At 46.5% G+C, this 25,799-nt stretch overlaps 1 protein-coding gene across 1 annotated transcript in view; it reads left to right on the top strand.

The window, feature by feature from the left end:
- Positions 1-25,799, top strand: part of DDRGK1 (DDRGK domain containing 1) — a 37,272-nt gene that overhangs the window by 10,120 nt on the left and 1,353 nt on the right. The window contains exons 3-8 of the mRNA XM_083571816.1: positions 1,585-1,691; positions 4,073-4,174; positions 15,205-15,327; positions 20,034-20,072; positions 24,542-24,598; positions 25,677-25,725. Coding sequence (XP_083427942.1) covers positions 1,585-1,691; positions 4,073-4,174; positions 15,205-15,327; positions 20,034-20,072; positions 24,542-24,598; positions 25,677-25,725 — 477 coding nt within the window. The remainder of the gene's footprint in view (positions 1-1,584; positions 1,692-4,072; positions 4,175-15,204; positions 15,328-20,033; positions 20,073-24,541; positions 24,599-25,676; positions 25,726-25,799) is intronic.

Here is a 25,799-nt window from a genome sequence, read left to right as displayed (position 1 = left end):
TCTCCTGATATTTTTGGAGTGCAGTTTCCATCATCCTTGGTCACTGACCATGCCTGCTGAGGCTGATGGGAGTTGAATCCACAACATCTGGAAGTTCACTTCCCCACCTGTAGCTACATAATTTAGCTTTGGGCTTGTACGCTCCTCCCTTGCGGTTGCAACAAGGAGACTGGAAGCTTCCCACCACCCCGTCCCCAGGCAGCAGCTTGTCAAACTTTGAACCTTGCATAAACCATGGTTTACAGCTGGATAAACCATGGTTAATGCTAACTTCAGATCCTGGTTCGGATGTAGCAAACGTTGGTTAGTTGAAAACGGAAGCAGGCGCTTCCATCCTCCTCCTCGCAGCTGTTCTGTGGGAGGAGAAAAGACAGAGAAGGCTTGTGGATGTTAAACCACAGTTTAGTGTTACACCAAGATCTCATCTGGGAGTAAGTGGCAGCCTAACTTTTTGATTGTGTTGTGGGGTCATCTGATGAGAGTGGCAACAGTAAGGGTGAGAGTTCCTCATACACGGACCCTGCAAGAGTCAGGATCACACTTGAATGCACCCTTCGTTCAGGAGCAAATACACACACACCCCAACACACACACACACTTAAGCCACACATCGCCTTAGGGTCTCTTTTGGCCTTGTGTTGCAAATGCCAGAATCTCTGAACAGAAACAAGAACACAGAACCAGGCTCATTGGACGCCAGTAGTCGTCGCAACAGGACAGGTTTCCTATAGTGATGCGGGCATATTTCAGAACTGGGGGTTCAGAATATGAACCCCACTAGTTTGGGAAGCTGCAACCTGTTATGAACCGGGTTCAGACTCCTCCCAATGCAGCCAGCCTTCTTTTCCAGGTCTCCCACTCTACAACCAGCTCACAACTGATAAGGAGTAAAGTGTTATTAGTTAAGCCTTGCTGCCCTCTTCCCAATTGCCAAGTATGTTCAAGAGTTATCGTTTCTTGGCGTCCTTAATCTTTGCCTCCTCATTCAGGTCATTCTCTCTGTCCATCATCTGATTAGGGTTGGGTGATACATCAATATCCAAAACCAGTTTGAAGTCCATATTGTGATAGGGGTTTCATAATTTCTGACCCTGCAATATATCGCGTATCATGATGTGCGTGTGTGCACTATGCAGAAATCATGGTGCAGGGGAAACCGTGAAGGCCTCTGCATAGCCCCATCCTTATTTCAGACATCATGCCATATTGTTATTTTTTGCAATGTTTACCTGGTGATACATCATGATGTCAAAAACCAGGTATCGCCCAGCCCTAACGCCAATATTTTTTGTGTTAAGATAGATTCCCCTCCAACCCATTCAAAGGTTCTCTAAGGAGCCGGCAATAAATATTCAGCGAAACAGATGAACAATTTATAACTACCCTATATAAATAGCCTAAAATCAGAATCTTTCGCGCATGAATAGCATCACGTCCCAGCCCCCAGGAAAGACTTAAGAAGTTTCCTGAACGACAGGTAGGAGCCAGCCAAGTTGGCCCCCTGTTGTGCGATCCCTTTGATAATGGGCTCTCTCTCGTTACTTTTTCATTTTCTCTTCTTAATCATTTAATATCCTTATGCAGAGGAGAACGATGGAGCCGAAGCGGCTGAATCTCAGTTTTCTGGGAAGGTTGGAGCAAAGAAACAGCGGAAGCTAGAGGAGAAACAAGCCAGGAAGGCTCAGCGGGAGGTGAGTATTCTCCAGAGTTTGCAAAGTAGGGATAAGGAACTTCAGGCTTGCAGGCCAATCGCAGCCCTGCAGTATTCCCCCTTCATGGACCTGGTTTGCTTGACTCCCTCCAAGGCATACACCTCACAAGCCTTTATTTGCACCCCAACTGCTTTTGCCTGGCTGGAATGTGATACTTGTCTGGATGGGGGATAGAGAGAGGTTTGTGAGTGTGTTTCGTTTCGTTTCGTTTCATTTATTATTATTATTTTGAAATAAATAAATTTTATTTGTTTTTCCAAAATATAAGCATACAACACAAAACAATACAAAATCCAAATATCAATATTGCTCTGAATCTCCTGACTTTCCCCCGAACCTTCCATGGGTCCTATTGATTCTATTTTCAACTGCATATCAGTACTTCTCCAAGTTTTCATCTTCCTAGATTATACGTTCTATTGCATTACAAGTGTATTTAAAATCCTGCTAATGTTTTGACCTGTTTACAATGATTCTGTATATACATTATAAACATTTCCCATTCTTTTTAAAATTTCTTGTCTTCTTGATCCCTGAGCTTCCCAGTTAATTTTGCCATTTCGGCATAGACCATCAACTTTATTTGCCATTCCACTCTGGTCAGGGTTGTCTCTTCCTTCCATCTCTGGGCTAGTAACTTCCTCCTCCTCTTCTTCTTCTTCTTTTAATTACCGTATTTTTCGCTCTATAAGACGCACCAGACCACAAGACGCACCTAGTTTTTGGAGGAGGAAAACAAGAAAAAAAAAATTTCTGAATCTCAGAAGCCAGAACAGCAAGAGGGATCGCTGCGCAGTGAAAGCAGTGGTCCCTCTTGCTGTTCTGGCTTCTGGGATAGCTGTGCAGCCTGCATTCGCTCCATAAGACGCACACACATTTCCCCTTATGTTTTAGGAGGGAAAAAGTGAGTCTTATAGAGCAAAAAATACGGTATATACTGCCCATCTGATTGAGTTGCCCCAGCAACTCTGGGCTGCTTCCAGCAAAATATGAAAGCACAATAAAAAATTAAACATGGAAAACTTCCCCATACAGGGCTGCCTTTAGATGCATTTATTTCTATGTCGCTTTTCACTCAACACGAGTCACAAAGTGTGTCGCAAAAGATGAATAACAATAGCCTAATAGGACACCACAGTTTCAACATGTCATCTAGAATTATTAACAAATCCTCAGTTAAACCATTACGGGACATCACTAAAACAATCACTTTATCTAAAATGCCATTAACAAGACAACTGAAAAAAAGAAGCACAACCACAGCAAAAGTCGTATTATAAGTCTTGCAAAGCATCACAGCACAAATAACCCATGAAACAATGTTTGCAGCATTAGCAAACTAGCAACCAAAAACGAACGAAGCGCTGCTGAATTCACATTCTCTCTCTCCCCACCTCCATGACTCATAGTCTTCCACTCGGTTCATAAAAGACAGACATAAGGCCCGTGGCAGCAACTCTGTTCTGAAGGCAAGGCGGGTGGGAAAAGCCCTTGTCTGACGGTCAGCACCAAGTCTCATTTCCCCTGGAAATGAAAGGAAATGAGTGTGTGCAGAACTTAGCCCATGTTACAATGGTAAAAAAACTGCCTTTGGGCCAGCGACAGTCTTGCAGCCTCACCTGCCTTGTTGTGAGGGTGAAATGGGGAGGAAGGGAACCATGTGCACCAACTTTGAGCTCCTTGGAGGAATGGTGGGATATAAATGCAAAAAATAAAATTAAATTAAGAGGGGGGCAGAGGTACTTTGGCAAGGGGATAGGGCCATGACAGAGAAGGCCCTGGGGTGGGTGAACACCTAGGCAGCACCCAGAGGTGGCTCCACTAAGAGGGCTTTCTGATTACAAGGACCAACTGAGAAGGTTGATATGGGGGGAGATGATCTTCTGGTCAAGGTTCGAGAAGCAAGGGCTGGGCGTGGACCCCCAGACCTTCTCCCCTGGCCTTCAAAGCCACAGACACACACATCATAAGCCCTGCTCGTCTCGCCAAGTGGTTTTGCCGGCCTGCAATGTGTCCTTGGACTCCGGCCATGTCTCTGGCTGGGATGGAGGCTGTTTGAGTGTGCCTACAGACCAGCCTTCTGCACAAAGGTCACATTTACGTTTGTGGCTCCGCCTCCTTTTGCCTCTGGCCCCGCCCACCGATGGAATGCGGCCCTTGGAGGTTACTCAGAAGGGAATCTGGCCCCTGGACTGAGAAAGGTTCCCTCCCCACTCCTGTCTGATGTACTTGGGTCACATGCCCTACATACATGTGTGTGTACGTGTGATAGGTGGTTAGGTATCAGGTAGGTGGATTTAGCCTGCAAACCTGCCAGAGAATAACACTCGCTTTTTCTCCCTGCTCCCCAATTTCCAAAGGCCGAAGATGCGGAACGGGAGGAACGGAAGAAGCTTGAGCAGAAGCGAGAGGAGGAGCGGCGCAAAGAGGACGAGCGGCTGCGCCTGGAGGAGGAGAAGCAGGTAGGGGCGAAAGGATTGGGATTTGAGACGGGTGTGCTCTGAATTCAGAAACGTCCCATGTGGGGACCTGGTGCAAAGACATCAGAAAATAAACCACCAGGGAGCAGGCTGCCTGGGACATGCTGGTACGCCACCAGGAGCTTCCCGGAGAAAAGGCAAAAATATAAATATACAATGCCTCTTACGCAGGGGTTAAGTTCCAAGGGTTCCATGTATCCATGGAAATTGCATAGTCCCAAACCCTTGGCTAGCAGGCGAAGGGGAGAGAGAAAGAATGCCCCGCACTGCTGGTGCAAAGCTTTTGAGGTCTCTGCCTTGCTTGTGGGGTGATCGATGGCGAGACCACTCAGCATGCCAGCTCCTGAAGGCCAGGGACGCTCACACAAGATCTCGTGAGAATTCAGATGGCCTTGCAAGAGCATCCTAGAGCCGGCGGGCTGAGCTTTTTCCCCAGTTTGGATTTAACTTGTGCACTTTCAGCTGCACATGGTTGAATTCACACACCTAAGATGTGATTTGTTATGTGCCGGCGTGGTTCCTCGAGAGCAAACAGGCAAGACTCCCACTGGTCCTTTCCAGGCTTTATTATCTGTACAAAAACATTTACAGTGCAGAGCGTCTCAAGTCCATGTCTGCTCAGTCGCAAGATCTCGTGAGATTTCAGATGGCCTCGTGAGAGCATCCTAGAGCCGGCGGGCTGAACCTTTAAGCTTTTCCCCTAGCTTGGATTTAACTTGTGCACTTTCAGCCAGCTTGTGCTGGGCCTGGGGGTTAACCCAAGCAACGCAGTCCAGGTGCGGTCCCAAATCCAAGGGTTCCGCGAGGAGTCAGTCCGGCAGGGCCAAGGCAGGACACGAGGCAGGTAACCAGGCAAGGACAAGTACAGGATCTCAGGCAGGATCTAGCATACAGGAATGTTGCTCCGGCAACCTGGGGCGGGGTCCGACAGCCTTTTATCTTTGTCGGGGTACCTGCCGGTCCTGATCCCCCGGCGACTAACCTCCCTGTTTCGCCCGAAGGCGAGCACTCCTCCTGCGAGTACTGCAAGAGTCCTGCAAGGGTCTCTCCTTCGCTCAGACCTCGGTCTCTGCAGCTCGGGAGACGTCGGTGGGTTACTAGACCCAGAGGCCGCCTCAGCCTCCCCTGACCCAACCGGTAGTGGAGCAGCTGTAAGTGATGGCCCAGCTGAAGGCAACAAGGTCATCCCCGCATCTGGAGCCAGGGCAGGCTCAGGCCCCTGACTTGGCCCAGCTGGTGCTTGTTGCAGGGGAACCTGTGCAGACTGGGGCTCTTCAGGATCAGGCCCCAGACTTGGTCCAGATGCCGCCTGAGGCAAAGGATCTGGTGCGGACTGAGCCTCCTCTGGTTCTGAGTCCAAGCCCGAGTCCCAGGCCATCACACAGCTTTCAGCTGTACATGGTTGAAATCACACACCTAAGATGTGATTGTACTGCGATATGTGTCATAATTTTAATTGGTGATTGTCCCCAACTTGGATGGCTTTGAAAGAGGATTGGACAAATGATGGTGATGATGTGCCGCCCTTCATCGTAAGATTTCAGGGCAGCTCACAAGATAAAAATACAAGGTAAAAGCACAAATAAGTAGTTAAAACAGAAACAACAAAACAATACCCCCTCCCAAAAACACATTTAAAAGGCAGTAGAATATTAATCAGCCCAAGGCCTGGTTAAAGAGGAACACTTTCGCCTGGCACCTAAATGAAGGCGCCAGGCGAGCCTCCCTGGGGAGAGCATCCCACAAACGGGGAGCCACTGCAAAAAAGGCCCCGTTCTCGTGTTGCCACCCTCCTGACCTCTCGCAGAGGAGGCACACGGAGAAGGGACTCAGAGGATGAACACAGAGTCTGGGTCGGATGCTAGCTACTAGTTCCAATGGCTGTGCTCTGCCACTTCTCTGGAGCACCTACACAAGTGGAAGACGCAGAAGCATGAGAGTTCTGTTGCACCCGGGTCCTGTTTGTGGGCCTTCCCACAGGGATCCGGCTGTTAATCGTAAGACCAAGAGGTTGGACTACATAGGCCCCCTTAGTCCTGGTCCAGGTCCCAGTCACTTCTTCAGAAATTTTGTATACTTACAGCCTGACCGGTACTTCATAAGTTGGGAGACACTAAAAAAGGGTTGCTGTTGTTGATGCTGTTGTTCTTTGTAGAACACCTTAAGGTTTTTTTAGGTGCTTGATTGAAAAGCGACACGCAGGCTCACAATCTTAATAGAAATGACGCACAAGATAAAAGGGATCAGGGGGAGAGAGAGCGCGCGCGCAGGAGCATATTCAGGCCACCGTTTCTTCATCAAGTTATATAAATGCATGCAGTTACGGAGGTTTCGTAATACCCTCAAAATGCTTCGCGCCTGCAGAAGATCCTAAGATCCTTCTTACTCTCACATTGCAAATGGGAGCGGGGGGGGGAGCTGAGAAAGAGTGGGTTGTGTGAAATTGTCTGGCGGGTTTATGAGCGAGGTGCGATTGTATTGGGCACTTCCTGCTATCAGCTCAATCTTTGCCTCTGTGCCACAAGACACCTTAAATTTCATGTGTGGGTGTCTGTACACCCACCCACATATATATTATACAGTCGTACCTTGGATCCCAAATGCCCTGGAACGTTTTGGCTCCTAAATGCTGCAAACCCGGAAGTGATTGTTCTGGTTAGAGAACGTTCTTTTGGAACCCGAACGTCCGATGGGGCTTCTGCGGCTTCTGATTGGCTGCAGGAGCTTCCTGCAGCCAATCAGAAGCCGCAATTTGGTTTTCAAACGTTTTGGAAGTCGAATGGACTTCCGGAATGGATTCCGTTCAGTTTCCAAGGTACGACTGTATGTGTTTATACGTACAGTGGTACCTCAGGTTACATACGCTTCAGGTTACAGACTCCGCTAACCCAGAAATAGTGCTTCAGGTTAAGAACTTTGCTTCAGGATGAGAACAGAAATTGTGCTCCGGCGGTGTGGCAGCAGCAGGCGGCCCCATTAGCTAAAGTGGTGCTTCAGGTTAAGAACAGTTTCAGGTTAAGTACGGACCTCCAGAACGAATTAAGTACTTAACCTGAGGTACCACTGTACATACACACATATAGAGAGAGAGAGAAAAAACAAGAATTGCATAGACGTTGAGTAATGCCAAGCAGTATTGGCACAGGAAATTTGGGCGCTTAAGGCTTGCACAGAGCTGAGATACACACACACAGGAGTAAGGCCTTTGGTCTAGTTAGTATTGTCTGCACGGACTGGCAGCAGCTCTCCAGGGTTTCAGGTAAGGGTCTTCCAGCCCCATCTTCAGACGCTGGGGGTTGAACTCAGGACCTTCTGCATGCCTATGGATTCTTTGCCACTGAGCTACAGACCTCCCCCCACACCCCTTGTTCTTCATGTCCTGCACGGGCAGGCAGCCTTCCCCTTAGTCTCTCAACCTCCACCCCTGGCGAGACAACAGCTGCAGCACCAGCCATATTTCATGGATTCAGTATATTTGTTGTTGTTGTTGTTGTTGTTGTTTAGTCGTTTAGTCGTGTTCGACTCTTTGTGACCCCCTGGACCAGAGCACGCCAGGCACTCCTGTCTTCCACTGCCTCCCGCAGTTTGGTCAAACTCATGTTGGTAGCTTCGAGAACACTGTCCCACCATCTCGTCCTCTGTCGTCCCCTTCTCCTTGTGCCTTCCATCTTTCCCAGCATCAGGGTCTTTTCCAGGGAGTCTTCTCTTCTCATGAGGTGGCCAAAGTCTTGGAGCCTCAGCTTCAGGATCTGTCCTTCCAGTGAGCACTCAGGGCTGATTTCCTTCAGAATGGATCGGTTTGATCTTCTTGCAGTCCATGGGACTCTCAAGAGTCTCTTCCAGCACCATCATTCAAAAAAATCAATTCTTTGGCGATCAGCCTTCTTTATGGTCCAGCTCTCACTTCCATACATCACTACTGGGAAAACCATAGCTTTAACTATACGAACCTTTGTTGGCAAGGTGATGTCTCTGCTTTTTAAGATGCTGTCTAGGTTTGTCATCGCTTTTCACCCAAGAAGCAGGCGTCTTTTAATTTTGTGGCTGCTGTCACCATCTGCAGTGATTATGGAGCCCAAGAAAGTAAAATCTCTCACTGCCTCCATTTCTTCCCCTTATATTTGCCAGGAGGTGATGGGCCCAGTGGCCATGATCTTCGTTTTTTGGATGTTGCACTTCAGACCATAGCTTGCGCTCTCCTCTTTCACCCTCATTAAAAGGTTCTTGAATTCCTCCTCACTTTCTGCCATCAATGTTGTGTCATCATTATATCTTACAGGACAGCATAGTGTGTGCAAGAGGGTGCCCTCGGTGCAAGTGTACACGAACACATGGGATCGGGCAGGCGGCTCTTCAAAGCCAGTGGTGGCCAAGCTGACACTTGCCCGATGTTGTTAGACTATAACTCCCATCATCCCTGACCTCTGCCCAATCTGGGTGGGACTGGTGGTCATTCCTGCTGACTTCTTGTGCTCTCTAAGCCCAGTGCTGTCTGTTGGTGAAGCAGTATAGAAATGATCCAAATAAATAAAGATTGCGTCAACCTGGGACATTCTGCGAGCAAAACCCGCTATTTACTGCTAAGCTGGCGACTTAACGGATAAGTCAGCAGGGTGCAAATCGCATAAGGAATGGAGAGATAACTCGATCTGTTTGCAACTGGTAATAAGGTGCAGAAAACTTCCATGCGGAAAACCGGTTTGCTTTGCCTGAGTTTCCACGGGAGATCTCAGGAATCTCTTGCTTCAAGCTGAGCTTTGCATTGCTTATTCTCAGACTATTTTCTTAACTTCCTCAAAGCATGGAGGAAATACCCTGTTACCAAGCAAAACTAAAGCATTTCCAGGTTCTTCTTTCTTTGTTCACGTTTGCAAAAGCCTTTAACGAACAGTTGTCTGTTTGCAATGCAAAAATTAGATTCCTTGCTGATTCCAAAATAGAGAAGGGAGAGGCTGGCCAATAGAAGTGTCAAAGAGAAGTTTTGGTTTTCATACGTTGGTTGAGTTTGCTTAACCATTCGAAACTTGTTTCTTGCTTTAAAAATAAATAAATCAGGCCAGTGGTTCCCAAACTTCACTCTCCTCTTCCCACCACAAACCACCTGAAAAGAGTCGAAGGCCTTGGCCGACTACTTAATGATTTTCCTGCCTGTTGTAGCAATTTTAATGCCCTGTTTTTAACTGCAAATGTATGGCTGCTTCTTTTATTCCTCTATATTGTGTTTTATCGTATGGCAATTTGAATTGCATTGAAACATAGTGGTTCTGGGTAAAGGAAAGTATGGTGTGGGAGGTGAGGGTCTCCATTGGGGAGAGGAATTGGGGTCGTCCCATCTGCCTGTCCTCCAGTCTACGACTGCCTCTTATGAACACCAGGTCGGTCTTGAATAAGACCTCCCTTATCCATAATTTGATTGTGGATGAGGAGGCTGCCCTGGTCTGTATTAACAAGACCTGGGTGGATGAGCAGGGAATAATTGGTCTTGCCTAGCTATGCCCAACTGGGTGCTCTGTCCAGCATCAGAACAGACTTGAGGGTGGCGAACAGGGAGTTTTTATGACCATTGAAATCCTCTCTCTCTCTCTCCAGGATTCCTGTCCACTTCCTGTTGCATTTGGCGTAGGGTAATTGGGACAGATTAGGGATTCTGCTGGTTTGCCTCCTGCCCCTCTGCCCAGCAGTATCGCTTCCTGAGCTGACAGAGATGGTGTTGAGGACTCCCAGTGTTGGTTCTTAGGGGCTTCAGTGTCCGTCCCAAGGTGGTGGTCCCAACATGTCACTGGCCTGACTCATGTGGCAGGCCACACTCTGGATCTCGAGATTATTCAGAAGATAATCTGAAAGTGGGGGGTGGGGTGGGGGTTGCATCAGTCACTTGTCATGGCTGGATCATTTCCTGGTGAGATTTAGGTGTTCAGCACCTTTCCCTCCATTGCAAAAGGGGGCCGACACACATATCGGCCTAGGACCCTCGTACCTGCGGGACCGCCTCTCCTGGTATGCCTCGCGGAGGACCTTAAGGTCCACAAATGACAACATTTTGGAGGTCCCAATTTGCAAGGTGGTTAGATTGGTCTCCAGTAGGGCCAGGGCCTTTTCAGTACTGGCCCCGACTTGGTGGAACGCTCTGTCACAAGAGACTAGGGCCCTGTGGGATTTGATATCTTTCTGCAGGGCCTGCAAGACAGAGCTGTTCCGCCGGGCCTTTGGTTTGGACTCAGTCTGACCCTTACGTTTCCCTCCCCTTATGGTTTTGATCTATGGGCTACTTTTAAAATGAGGCTGCATTTTAACCTGTATTTTAAATTGGGGTTTTTTTCCCTATTATGTTTTTACTGTAATTTTACTGGTGTTAGCTGCTCTGAGCCTGGCTCTGGCCAGGGAGAGCAGGGTATAAATAAAATTTATTATTATATATTATTATATGGCCCACCCTCAGAGGTTGATGGATCCAGCTGACTTACAGGCAGCTTGGGCTATTGATACGATCACTGCAAGTGTCCTCTCTTGTGTCCTAGGGCCCACATGCGTAAAGGTAAAGGACCCCTGGACGTTTAAGTCCAGTCAAAGGCGACTCTGGGGTTGCGGCGCTCATCTCGCTTTCAGGCCAAGAGAGCCATCGTTTGTCCACAAACAGCTTTCCGGGTCATGTGGCCAGCATGACTAAACCGCTTCTGGTGCAAAGGAACACCATGACAGAAACCAGAGCACACAGAAATGTTGTTTACCTTCCCACCCCAGCAGTACCTATTTATCTACTTGCACTGGTGTGCTTTGGAAATGCTAGGTTGGTAGGAGCTGGGACAGAGCAATGGGAGCTCACTCCATTGCGGGGATTTGAACCGCTGACCTTCTGATCGGCAAGCCCAAGAAGCTAAGTGGTTTAGACCACAGCGCCACCCGCGTCCCATATGTCTTAGCATATACCGGAGCTCAGGGCAATGAAACAAGCCGGGGGACAGCTTAGACACAATTGCAGAAAAACTAGACGAATGCAGTCAAACAATGGGGAGTGCTCAATATCGCGCCTGCTCCATGGCAGGGAAGGCAATGCAACAAAGAAATGCCACTTAGCAGAATTTTTCTGGGTGGCGTGGGCCCTTTTGCCCACAGTTACCAACGGTGGCTCGCTGTGACTTCTTTGCAAAGCATTTTGGAGATAAAATCACTTGGCTCCACCAAGACCTTGAGTCTCCTGTTGCGGTCGATGAATCTCAAGAGGCGTCCAGAGCTCTGCCTAGTTCTGTTGTGTCGATTAAGTTTCAATTAGCATGGCTCAAGGGCATGAACAGGAGGGCATGGTTCAGACTGGGCAGCAATCTGTGCCCTCTGCCCTCGTGGCTGATAAAAACTAGCCGGGAGTAATTATTTTGCATTCATTTTCTAGCCTGGGCTTCCATTATTCTTGCATTTTCTTGTTCAGACTATTAGAGGGGAAGGGGAGCGCTGATTTTGAGCATTCATGCACACTCTCACGCACTCTTTTCCACAAGTCTTTTCTGGCATTTGAAAAAACCAAAATGTATATTTTTAAATTGCTTTGTTTCCTCTCAAAATCCCCAGCGGCCCCGATAGATGCTTCCACCCCACAACCGCCCGTTGCTTCAGCATGCAGCAGCCCTGGGAATTTCCCTTTCGCCCGTGGAGTTTTTTTGTTGGAGGAAATGGTTTACCACGGACACCTGATCAGCGAGAGCAAATATCTCACGTTGCAGAGCTTCAGCTCCTTGCGATGTGCTGCCGCCGAAAAGCCTCCCTTGTGTTATACACACTCCCCGGGTTTTGTTTTTTTACATGCAAACCCAATTTTATATCAATAACATTTGAGTGCAGCTTATTGGTTTGAAAGGAGAATAAAGGCTCTTAACGAATTATGCCGGCATCCCCTCGATTTACTGACCTGGCTCTCCTGTTTTAATTGCCACCTAAATTTAAACCACAGAGCCTAGGGCTTGCTGATCAGAAGGTTGGCAGTTCGAATCCCCGTGAAGGGGTGAGCTCCTGTTGCTCGGTCCCTGCTCCTGCCAACCTAGGAGTTCAAAAGAACGTCAAAGTGCAAATAGATAAATAGGTACTGCTCCAGCGGGAAGGTGAATGGCGTTTCTGTGCACTGCTCTAGTTCACCAGAAGCACCTTAGTCATGCTGGCCACATGACCCGGAAGCTGTACGCCGGCTCCCTCGGCCAATAAGGTGAGATGAGCGTCACAACCCCAGAGTTGTCCGCGACTGAACCTAACGGTCAGGGATCCCTTTACCTTTACATTTAATTGCAGGGATGGGAAACTTGCTGTGGCCCTAAGGTAGTGTTAAACTTCCATCAGTGCCAGCCAGCATGGCCAATGGATCTCGTCAGGGATGGTGGGTGCCAGAGTATGGAAGCAACTGCAGGGCTGCAAGATCTCCATCTTTTGTCTGTTGCAGTGGGATTCACTGCATGTTATAATTGCGGGTGCTTAAATGTTTGTGTAACTGGTTTTTACAGCTTGCAATCTTTTTTAGAAACCTGTTTTGGCATTAAGCAGTATGCTGTCCACAAATGACAACATTTTGGAGGTCCCAGGTCGCAAGGTGGTTAGATGGGTCTCCACTAGGGCCAGGGCCTTTTCAGTACTGGCCCCAACTTGGTGGAACGCTCTGTCACAAGAGACCAGGGCCCTGCGGGACTTGACATCTTTCCGCAGGGCCTGCAAGACAGAGCTGTTCCGCCGGGCCTTTGGTTTGGACTCAGTCTGACCCTTATGTTTCCCTCCCCTTATGGTTTTGATCTATGGGCTACTTTTAAAATGAGGCTGCATTTTAAATTGCATTTTAACCTGTATTTTAAATTGGTGGTTTTTTCCCTATTATGTTTTTACTGTAATTTTACTGGTGTTAGCCGCCCTGAGCCTGGCTCTGGCCGGGGAGGGCGGGGTATAAATAAAATTTATTATTATTATTATTATTATTATTATTATTATTATTATTATTAAATAATTTTCTCATGTTCCCCCACAAAAAGGGAAACCAAGATGATCCAGGGTCTGGAAACCAAGCCTTATGAGGAACAGTTGAGGGAGTTGGGTCTGTTTAGCCTGGAAAAGAGGAGACTGAGAGGAGATATGATAGCCATCTTCAAATATCTCAGGGGCTGTCAAATGGAAGAGGGAACAAGCTTGTTTTCTGCTGCTCTGGAGGAGTAGGGCTTGAACCAATGGCTGAAATTACAAGAAAGGAGATTCCAACTAAATATCAGATAGAACTTTCTGATGGTAAGAGCTGTTTGACAGTGGAAGGGATGTGGTAGACTCGCCTTCATGGGGGGCTTCTAAGATGAGGTTGGATGGCCATCTGTCATGGATGTTTTAGCTGAGATTCCTGCATTGTAGGGGGCTGTAATATTTGATCCTTGGGATCCCTTCCAACTCTACAATTCTATGATTTTAGAGCTTGGTTGTGCTATTGGAACAGAGGTTGCATCTTTGTGGATTTCAGAAATTAACTTGCACTGTTGCACCAAATCGTGGTCAAATCTGATAACTGGGGGGTGGAAAGTGACACCTTGGCTTGAGGGGTGGGGACTTCCTCTTCTCTGCGAATGATTAGAGACGGCCTCATGCAAATTGGCAGTGCTGTTTTGTCTATAAGACCGTTGGTTTCCCTTTTGGTCTAAGCCAGCGCATGGAGGTGAGCAGTTCTAGAAACAGAACTTCTCAAGAGGCAGCTTGCTAAAATGAAGAGTTCGAAACAGAGGAGGGTTCTCTGGAACTGTCTCCACCACCTGCCTCTCCTCCTGGGGAACTGGAACGCTATCCCCTTAGCAAGGTAAGCAGGAGTCGTGTCGACGAGAAATCCCAGGGAGCTGCCTTAAATCAAGTCAGATCCTTGGTCCATCTAGTTTGGTCCTGCTCACGCTGACCAGTCATGGCTCTCCAAGGTTTCAGGCAGAAAGTCTTTCCTAGCACCACCCGCAGATGTTGAAAATTGAACCCAAGACCGTCTGCCACGGCCCTTTCGACTGCATTGCTTTCCTTTTTTGAGCCCTTTCCCTTACTGACCCATTACTGGAAATCGAAAACAGGTTTCCTCCAAGTTCTTTTAAAAATATATATATAATTTTTATTGAATTTCCATTTTTTTACAAACTGACTTCAAATTAAACAGCTTCATATATTGACTTCCCACCCATACCTCCACAGTGTTTTCGTTCACAACCTTTTCTCCTGTATTATATATCAGGCGATCTTCTCTATTACAGAAATCCCTCGAATACAGTTAAAGCGAGTTTTGATCTAACACTGGCATTGGCAGTTGGTTGATTTCCTGTTGTTTTACAGCATGGGTAGGCAAACTAAGGCCCGGGGGCCAGATCCGGCCCAATCACCTTCTCAATCCGGCCCACGGACGGTCCGGGAATCAGCGTGTTTTTACATGAGTAGAATGTGTCCTTTTATTAAAAATGCATCTCTGGGTTATTTGTGGGGCCTGCCTGGTGTTTTTACATGAGTAGAATGTGTGCTTTTATTTAAAATGCATCTCTGGGTTATTTGTGGGGCATAGGAATTTGTTCATATATTTGTTTTTCAAAATATATTCCGGACCCCCACAAGGTCTGAGGGACAGTGGACTGGCCCCCTGCTGAAAAGGTTTGCTGACCCCTGTTTTACAGCAATCCGTTTGATTCATTATGACTACTGCTGTTAGTTAGATTAGTCACTTGTTACCACCAAGGTTTTATAATCTGCATTGTTTTAAATTCTGCTTAATTGGTTTCCGACTGTTACCTTTTACAAGTTTGGGGCTTTTTAAAATTTGGATCTGCGGCGTTTGAATTTGTGTGAGCCGCCTCGAGTCCCAGGGTCTGGGGGAAAGGCAGGATATAAAGAAGTATAACACTACTAATATAAAGGATGTCTCGCAAGTGACTGGCTGCCCGTAAGCCGTCCTGAGGTGGGTCCAGGCGGCAGGAAGCACTTTGCAAAAATATAACAATGCGCCATTAAATAATGCAGTTCTGTCTTCCCTCACTTTCCAGGAAGAAGAAAAGAAGAAGGCGAAAGAGGAAGAGGAGAAGCGGGAATATGAGGAATACCTGAAGCTGAAGGAGAGTTTTGTGGTGGAAGAAGAGGGAGAGGATGAAGGCATGACCGAAGAAGAGGTAAGTTTGGCCAGGCTGGAGTGCAATGACCGGCTTGAGGGATAGTTGCAGGTGCTTCTCTTGAATAGATACAAAAGGTTGGATCCAGCTATGGCAGACACCTGATTAGACCGAGTTGCAATTTCCATAGGTCTGCCTTGCGTCTTAAAGGGACGCGGGTAGCGCTGTGGGTTAAACCACAGAGCCTAGGACTTGGCGATCAGAAGGTTGGCGGTTCAAATCCCTGCCACGGGGTGAGCTCCCGTTGCTCGGTCCTTGCTCCTGCCAACCTAGCAGTTCAAAAACATGTCAAAAGTGCAAGTAGATAAATAGGTACCGCTCCGGCGGGAAAGTAAACGGCGTTTCCGTGCGCTGCTCTGGTTTGCCAGAAGCAGCTTAGTCACGCTGGCCACATGACTTGGAAGCTGTACGCCGGCTCCCTCGGCCACTAAAGCAAGATGAGCGCCACAACCTCAGAGTCGGCCACGACTGGATCTAATTGTCAGGGGTCCCTTTACCTTTACCTTGCATCTTGACTTGGCTGACTTTGCCCCAAAGAGTTCAGGGCTCAGAAAGCTGCTTTTTCCAGGTGAAATGTGTGTGCATACAAAAGGTTGGATCCAGCTATGGCAGACACCTGATTAGACTAAGTTGCAATTTCCATGGGTCTACCTTGAGTCTTGACTTTGCTGACTTCACCCCAAAGAGTTCAGGGCTCAGAAGGCTTCTTTTTCCAGGTGAAATTCATATGCGTCAGAGAAAGGGTCACGGCACGTCAGCTGAGGGAGGTGGAATTATTAGATAGGCACAGGACATGAGGCCAAAGACCCCCATTTAGATGAAGGACTATGGCTCGTTAGGAAGAAGCCAAGTTCCTAAAAGCAAAGATACTTAAGAATCTGATCAAAGTGACTCCCAGTTAGTAATGGCATTTCAGCCAATGTGTCAGCTGGATAGTGTTAATTGGATGGTCAGCCAACCCACTTGTTATTTGACTGCGGTCCAATATTATCAGGTATCCCCCAAAACATGGGTAGGCAAACTAAGGCCCAGGGGCCAAATCTGGCCCAATCACCTTCTAAATCCGGACCGCGGACGGTCCAGGAATCAGCATGTTTTTGCATGAGTAGAATGTGTCCTTTTATTTAAAGTGCATCTCTGGGTTATTTGTGGGGCATAGGAATTCGTTCATTTTTTCTTCAAAATATAGTCCGGCCCCCCACAAGATCTGAGGGACAGTGGACTGGCCCTCTGCTGAAAAATTCTGCTGCCTCAAAACGTCACTGTCTCAGTTGCGACAATCATTCTCGGTTTAGTAAACCAGAATTTATGAAGCTGGGAATAATTGCCTTCCCGCTGCAGGCAGGCTTCTTCATGAATATCCTCGTTTGAGTGAAGCCCGGTTTCGTCCAAAGCAGAGAACTTTCCCCTAATGTCAATTAACAAATAGGATAGTGAGCTAGGATAAGATGCTCCTTGGGTGATGCTTGGGCTGCCTTAGCCTATATTATTTTTCAGGGCTGTTGCGAGTTTAAAATGGGGACTCTGTAAGGAGCTAATAAAATAAATGGTTACGTGTCTTTCAACAAAAAACCACAACTATTAATCTGTAATAAAATAATTGCTTTTTTTAAAAAAAGGAAATAGCAGTATCGCTGCACAATAACTGCTATCTGCCTTTTGGTTTGTAACTGACACTCAAACCTCTTGATAATTTTATTTTTGGTTGATGTCATAATGCTAATTTTTTGTGGTTTTTTTAAAAAAAGAAAACATATGATTTGATAAAATACTATGATTCTTTTTGAGATTCCTGCGTTGTAGGGGGTTGGGGTAGATGACCTTCGGGGCCCTTCCGACTCTACAGTTATATGATTTGGCTGGCTGAATGGACAGAAAAAAAATCTTTTATTTTTTGGACTGGTCAGATGCCCAGCCCTTCTCTCACCGGCTTCTGCTTAGGCCGTATGTCAGGCTAAAAAAAATAAGCACCAGGGGCACAGAAGGTTCAGGATTCAACACCGTAGAGTCTTAGTAATTCAGCGTCTGCTGCCGTTGAATCGTTAAACAAAAGGCACAGTGTCAGCCCAAGTCTCTTTCATGTCGATTGTTGCAGCCCATCAATGCCGCCAGCTAAATTCTGCTCTCAGGTGGAACATGAACAGACTGTGCTGGAAGGGAGGGTGTGAAACAATTTCCTCTATTAAGAGCAAAAACGATCTTGAGTAGATGGCAACCTTCTAAGGCAGGCATAGGCAAACCCGGCCCTCCAGATGTTTTGGGACTACAACTCCCATCATCCCTGACCACTGGTCCTCTTAGCTAGGGATGATGGGAGTTGTAGTCCCAAAACATCTGGAGGGCCGAGTTTGCCTATGCCTGTTCTAAGGTCACGTCGCATGAATCTTCATTTTCTCTTGTGCCAAAGTTTTTTTTTATTGCAAGCTTATGGGTCAAGTGATAGTCCTTTCCCCATAGTTTTATTTACAAAGGGCGATGGTCAACATAGTCTTACTCAGAGTAGACCCACTGAAATCAGTGGGCGTAAGTATGACTGCATTGGATTTCACCCAAAGGTACTCAGTGCTGTTACAATATTTCTGATACCAAAAGCCCAGACAACTTAATACCTCTTGCATTTACTAAGTTCCCTGCACCAAATTAGAAAAAGTGATTCGACCCCACCCCAAGGTGATGATACTCTACGGTCTTTTGGTAGCTTGTGAAATAGACTTGACATCTTTGATGAATTATTTTATTTCGCAAACAGTGTTTTGGGGCAGGGATGAGCCAGTCTGGTACAGAAACAATCTATCATAAATATCTATCATGTTAGATTCCGGAGTAGCTTTATTTCTCCTCATTTTGTTGTTGACCCATAACATTTTGGCCAGTATTTCTAAACATATACATCAGGCATATTTAAAAAATAAAATAAAATAAAATAAAATAAATGTGAGTGTTACAATTGTTGCATTTTTAGCACTTAGGCTGCAATTCTCTGCCCAGTTACGTGGGAATAAGTCCCATTGAACTCACAGAGAGTTACTTCTGAATAGACACCTTTGCCCTATAGATTCTGATCCAAATTAACGGCTACCAATATGGAACCCAGGATGATATCCTCTTTTTAAAAAAATACATATTTAATGCAGATTTTTTTAAATATAAAAAGCATGTTCATACAGTAGTTACAAGGGGCTGTCCTTAAAAAATGCCATATAGGATTCTGGTGCTCTCTTGTGTGTCTGTCTAATTTCGTTTTTTAAAAAGGAAGAAGTCAGTTGAGTACATAAACATACACACAAAAACCTTGAGACTGCTCCAAAATAGTGGCTTGATTTGGTGGCCGTACAATAAAGAGTTGAAACATTATGCCTCTGAGCACATGCTCAGTCCAGGAATTTACCGGTATGGTCGGTGCCAGAACCAAGCTCACAAGGCCTTTCATATGAAAATCCATTCCTGGTCCTCTGTGTCTCTCCCTGCTCCCAGCATTCTTTACCATCAACTGGTTTTAAGCCATTGCTCTTGTTAAACGATGGGGAATCGGAAATCCAGAGCAACATACTGCAAATCGTTGGAGAGATATGCCAAGTGGTCTGCCCACTCCTGCGATTGTGTACACGGTGCTTTAAAAATAAATATATGCAAAGAGAAAGGGGGAAATTCCTTCCCCAATGAGCCTACAGACTCACCAGTTGAGGTGATTGCAGAGGGTAGACCAGGCATAGGCAAACTCGGCCCCCCAGATGTCTTGGGACTACAGTTCCCATCATCCCTGACCACTGGTCCTGTTAGCTAGGGATGATGGGAATTGTAGTCCCAAAACATCTGGAGGGCTGAGTTTGCCTATGCCTGGGGTAGACCAAGGCAAGGGGACAGCAATAAAGCAACAAGCATGCAAAGGTGCAGTCACACAAAACTGCTTCAGTTGCGGGTTTTCAGGAAGGATTTGAAGAAGAAGGAGGAGGTGAGACATTTTTGCGTGGTGCCATCTACGAAAGTCAAATAAGTTGGAGTTCTTGTTATTAAATATACCAAGAAAAAAACCACACCAAGAACTCAGGCCAATGTAAGTTTCAATAGCAGAGATTACAGACTCAAACTCATAAAGATATGTATAACACAATAATTTGTTACAGAATTAGAAATAAGAATTTATGAATAGAGACAAGTTCATGTTAGTCCATAGTCAGATTCGACGTGGAGGTCTTAGTTTCAATCACTGAGCAGAAGTCAGAAGTCAATTATGGATCAGAAACCAGGACAGGGCCCTGTTTCGATGTATTCACCTTCATCAGCTAATTTTTAAAGGGTCGTGTAAGTTTGAAGACTTTCGGATAAATATATCCTGTTATCTTCTACGTTTCTCAGAGATAGCAACTACGTGTGGGTAGATCAACGTGTTTCTTGAGCTTTTATGTGCGAAAGTTATGCACAAGCCGATTTCATGACACCTGGAAGCAAGACTTCGGCTCTCGGTGGTGAAGCCACTTCAGACAAAATCCACAATAAACCGGGTGGTCAGTTGCAGGGCAGAATTTTTTCCGAAAGCCGAATTACCCACCCGGAAATTCCTAACTCCAAGGGGGCTATGCATACTTAAGCAATGAAGGCCGTCTGTCCCTGACACGGTTGGCCCTTTGCGTAGAAATCCAGGCAGAGATTGGTTTTATAATCTATAGCAGCATCAGATTAATAATAGTTTCTTTTGCTGTACCTAGTCCCGCAGCTTTGTATCAGAACTTCTCGACTACATCAAGGTAGGTTACACTCCTTTTGCTCTTTCCCTTTAACAATGAATATCATCCCTTTGCACTGCACATCTGTTGTTCAGCAATCAGAGTGCCTTGTTCTCTCGCATAAAGAGTTGTGTCTCTTGTAAGCTACTTGTCTGCACTGCATCTGTAAAATGGGTTCACTACTCAGCTTGGTCTGTGGCAGAGAGTGCTGCAGTGAGTTCTTTCAATACTCTGCCCCTTTGGTCACTCGGGTTCGTCAGCAGAACTGGGATCTGTATCTGCCGTTTGCAAGCCCAAACCGCAGCCACAGAACACGCTCCTGGTACTCTCCTTCAATGGAGGTTTTCTAAACGGAGGTTGGACGGCCACCTGCTGGGGTTTCTACAACTCTTGATTCCTGCATTTTGTGGGGTTGGGCTAGATGACCCTTTGATTCCCTTCCAAGTGTACAGTTCTGTGATTCTATGAGCTTTCCAGCCGGTGCTGGGGGAATAAAAGAAAAAGAGGTGGCAGGAATCTGAGAATACAAGCAAGGAAGGGCTAATGGCTTTCAGGGCAGGAGGTTTCAATGACTTGCCCCATTTTGGTCAGACTGTACAGCGGACGCTCAGGTTGCGAACGTGATCCATGCATGATGCACATTTGCAACCCGCAGCATGCGCAACCCGCATCTGCGCATGCGCAGGTTGCAATTCGGCGCTTCTGTGCATGCGCGGCCGCCGAAACCCGGAAGTTACCCATTCCGGTACTTCCGGGTTTCGGCGGTCTGTAACCCGAAAAAATGCAACCTGAAGCAGCTGTAACGCGAGGTATGACTGTATAACCTTCTCTTAATCATTGAGCTCAGGGGAAGCCATTTGTAGCAGAGGGGCAATGCACAGCACTGATTGGTCAGCATTCGGGAAAATAAGCCTCCTACTTGGCAGTGATTTTTTAAAAAAAAAAGTTTTAAGAAAACTGATTAGGGTATTTGAGGGGAACACCCAACTCACCCACACAATACAGTGGTACCTTGGTTCTCAGACTTAATCGGTTCCGGAAGTCCGTTCCAAAACCAAAGCATTCCAAAACGAAGGCACACTTTCCCATAGAAAGTAATGCCTTAAACCAGCAATTTAACATGAATTTTACTATCTAACAAGACCATTGAGCCATAAAACAAAAGCAATAATCAATGTTCTGTACTATAAAATAAATAAGACAGTTTTGTAGATTATAAAAATAAAAATTAAATTTTTTTCTTACCTGCACTGATGATAGTCATATATTTTATATATATATATATATATATATATATATATATATATATATATATACACACACACACACACACACACACACACACACACACACAGCTTAACATTAGGCCAGGATTCTCATCTCTGCCTTGTATTGTCAAGTTCCTTCCTTTATGATTCTCCTGTTTCTGTGGTGAATGAATCCGAACACCCCACCCTCTGCCCGCTCAAAGCACATTTTTCACAATTAAGGTCGCATAAAACCTTTAACGCTGCTTCCCCTCCCTGTTCAAACCTGAAAGCCTTAAACCACCAAGTTTAGTACTTGAAGCAATCCCTCCCACGCAGCCCAAATGAAAGCAGAAGATCTTAGCTTTTGTCAGATCTCTGCTAACTGAAAGCTTTTCTGAAGAGGAGAAGAAGCAGAGCACAAAACACCGATTCTGGCTTTGGCATTAGCTAGTTGGCAGGACAGCGGCTGTCTGTAAGTAGAGCTCTCTTGGATCAGGCCATTTACCCACCTGGTCCGGCCTCCTGCTCTCACAGTAGCCAGCCAGATGTGTGCGAAAAGCCCATTCAGCGGGACCTGAGTGCTTGTTCCTCTGAGGCATGAACAAGGCAGAGGAGAGATTGTCTGCACACATACGCAGTCTATGATTGCTTGGGAAAAACCCTGGAGAGGAAGGGGACTTAGATGGATGTGGGAAGGCAGGGACCTTCAGTCTCAGCACCTGCTTCATGGGAGCAAGACCTGCTGGAGATGAGTCGCTGCGCTCATTAGGGCTATAGTAGTAGTAGTTGTAGTCATTTAGTCGTGTCCGACTCTTCATGACCCCCTGGACCAGAGCACGCCAGGCACTCCTGTCTTCCACTGCCTCCCGCAGTTTGGTCAAACTCATGCTGGTACCTTCGAGAACACTGTCCAACCATCTCGTCCTGTGTCGTCCCCTTCTCCTTGTGCCCTCCATCTTTCCCAACATCAGGGTCTTCTCTTCTCATGAGGTAGCCAAAGCCTTGGAGCCTCAGCTTCAGGATCTGTCCTTCCAGTGAGCACTCGGGGCTGATTTCCTTCAGAATGGGTCGGTTTGATCCTCTTGCAGTCCGTGGGACTCTCAAGAGTCTCCTCCAGCACCAGAATTCAAAAGCATCCATTCTTCGGCGATCAGCCTTCTTTATGGCCCAGCTCTCACTTCCATACATCACTACTGGGAAAGCCATAGCTTTAACTATACGGGCTTTTGTTGGCAAGGTGATGTCACCCAGTTGTAATAATAATAGTAATATTTTTTATTATTTATACCCCCGTCCATCTGGATGGGTTTTCCCAGCCACTCTGGTGGCTCCCAACAGAATATTAAAAACAAATAAAACATCAAACATTAAAAACTTCCCTAAACAGGGTTGCCTTCAGACGTCTTCTAAAAGTCATATAGCTATTTATTTCTTTGACATCTGATGGGAGGGTGTTCTACAGGGCGGGTGCCACTACTGAGAAGGCCCTCTGCCTGGTTCCCTGCAACCTCACCCAGTGAGGGAACCGCCAGAAGGCCCTTGGTGCTGGACCTCAGTGTCCGGGCTGAACGATGGGGGTGGAAACGTTCCTTCAGGTATACTGGGCTGAGGCCGTTTAGGGCTTTAAAGGTCAGCACCAACACTTTGTCACTCCTGTGCAGATCACGGTTGTTTTGCTAATAAAGAGTTAACTCCAACACAGTGTGATTTACTGCCGGCTAGCTCCTCACATGCCAGCTCCTTATTATCACCAACCCGGTCAGCAATTTGGCTGCAGCTTTATGAGCCAGTTGAAGTTTCTGATCCCTTTTTAAATTAAGGCAGCCCCATGTAGAGCGGGTTGCAGTAATCCAAGCGGGATGGAACTAAGGCATGTGCTGGCACATCAGACATCTCAAGGAACGGGCTCAGCCGGCACACTAGTTTTAACTCTGCCAATTCACTCCTGGCTACCGCAGAGACTTGAGTATCCAAGCTCAGGGCTGAGTCCAGGAGCATGTTCTAACTGTGAGCCTCTGGAGGAGTGTAACCACACGCAACACGGGTTGAATCCCTATTCCCTGTCCTGCCTTACACGACTGACCAAGAGTTTTGATTTCCTTCGCCCTCATCCAGTCCACCACGGCTGTTGTTGTGCGGGTGACTATGGGCTGTCGGGAGCAGGCAGGCAGGATCCTGGCTGCGTCATCCTGGCAAAGCTAGTGCCCAGCTGAGCAGGACCGCAGCTGGCATTCTTCCCCCTTAATCCCTTTAGAAGAAGATGTGCAGAACCCTGGCAGTTCCAAGCTCTGAGAACTGGTTTTCATGGACTGGTTCCAGTTCAGTATGTTCAGTCCATAATGCTCAGTTCTCTAGCTCGGCTGCATCTGACTTCATAACTTGGGGACTTGGAAATGCTGGGCTTTATCCGATGAAATGGGTTTATTTGTTTACACACTGTACATTTCCCTTTCCTTTTTTAAGGACTGCTATTCACATTGGTTGGGATGCGGGTGGCACTGTGGGTAAAACCTCAGTGCCTAGGACTTGCCAATTGTATGGTCGGCGGTTCGAATCCCCCCGGCGGGGTGAGCTCCCGTCGTTCAGTCCCAGCTCCTGCCCACCTAGCAGTTCGAAAGCACCCTTAAGTGCAAGTAGATAAATAGGGACCGCTTTATAGCGGGAAGGTAATGGCGTTTCTGTGTGCTGCGCTGGTGCTGGCTCGCCAAGCTGCAGCTTCGTCACGCTGGCCACGTGATCCGGAAGTGTCTTTGGATGGTGCCGGCTCCCGGCCTCTAGAGCGAGATGAGCACGCAACCCTAGAGTCGGACACGACTGGCCCGTACGGGCAGGGGTACCTTTACCTTTACCTATTCACATTGGTTATTATTTTTTAGCCAACTTTGCGTTTGGAAAAGTGTCTGTAGGGATAATAATTACCAAGCGCCCAGTGTAAGATTTTGGGCTGTTTTCCATTGAGTTGCAATTACGGCTCACGTTGCCGAGTTCAAGCAGAAGAGCAATTATTTTGACAAATGTATTTTACATTGGTATCATCAAAAAATATTCAGCGACATTCATCTTGGATAGCAAACAACAGTTTCTTTAGCAATATTTATCATTTCTGTCAAAACTAAGTTCCCAAAATCTTTCACCAACTGATAATATAGTACATACCAAAGTCCAGTTTGTGTTAAAATAAAGCTGCAAAATGTGTACTGTTTGTCTCGCTAATTTCAGTTTTTTGCCTCTTCCTCATAGAGTGCCAAAGTGGTTCTTTTGGAGGACCTGGCCTCTCACCTGGGCATAAGGACACAGGTACGTGTTTGCAGGCCAGGCCACAGGTGCATCAGCGACAGAGACACCGCCAATCCAATCCATATGTTTTGACACCGACCTTATGGGATGGTGTCCTATCAGGACTGCATATCCTCTCTGTTGGCATCCAGCGACGTTCGCTGGGGAAATGCGCTACCCTGTGTTATCATAGCACAGGGGAAGGGCTCCTGGACATAATGAGAAAATTTGGCACAGTAAATGAGAAAGCCCTAAAACTAGGATTCTCGCCAAATGCCACTCTTGCTGTGGATTCTGCAAAAGCCAACAAAAACATGCGCCAATGCATCTGGGATGCCAAGTTGCAAAATTATATAAACACAGTTTCTATTTTTCCAGCTTTTAGAATCAGAGCGGGCGTTTCTTCGTGGAGATCATCTGATCCATCTGACTATTCCAAAATTTAAGAAACCATTTACCCAGGCTAAATTTAATGTGCTTCCATCTGCAGTACGGGAGGGTAGTTACAGCAGTGCCATACAATGGGTGCTTATGCCCCTGTCAAAGAGAGAAAATAGAAAATGTGGAACATGTTTTATTGCATGTCCTGTTCTTCCTATTGTGATATCCGCCACCATTTCACGAATCAAATTTTACAAAGTATACTAGGCAGATTTGAAGTGTTTTATATTGATTATCTTTTGGTTGACCAGTCTCCCGAGATTATCGCCAAGGTAGCTAGTTTTTGTGCGGCAGCGATAGCTTGTCAGCACAGGATCTTGCCCTAACTTTAAAATTGCTAACACCTTAAGTTGCTCCTCATCATTAAATTATCATTGTTTTATAGTTCTCCCATCTGTTTTTATATTCTGCATTGTTTTTAAATTCTGTTTTCCTTTCTTCCTACCTTCTCAACTTGTTATTGATCGAAATAAATAAATATATAGGCATTCCCTCTTCGCCTTTAATGTATGCTGATGTGTAAGAGAAATGTCCCCTGAAGCAGACACTTGCCAGGCCTTTGTGGAAAGGCTGGTGTGTCATGGTGTTGTCTGAAAACATGCCTCTGCACCTGGAAATGTGATATTTGCTGCTTACAGGGTTTGTTTTTCCTCAACAGGATGCAATTAACAGAGTGCAAGACCTGATGGCTGATGGAACGCTCACAGGTAACAGTGAAAACATTATGGGGCCGATCGCCTTGTTTAGACTGAAGCAGCAATATAGCAGCAGCAGTACCTGA

Source organism: Podarcis filfolensis (assembly GCF_964270895.1).
Source record: "Podarcis filfolensis genome assembly, chromosome: 9".
Lineage (NCBI taxonomy): Eukaryota > Metazoa > Chordata > Lepidosauria > Squamata > Lacertidae > Podarcis > Podarcis filfolensis.
Note: the sequence above shows the minus strand (reverse complement) of the source record. Positions and strands in the feature narration are given on the sequence as shown.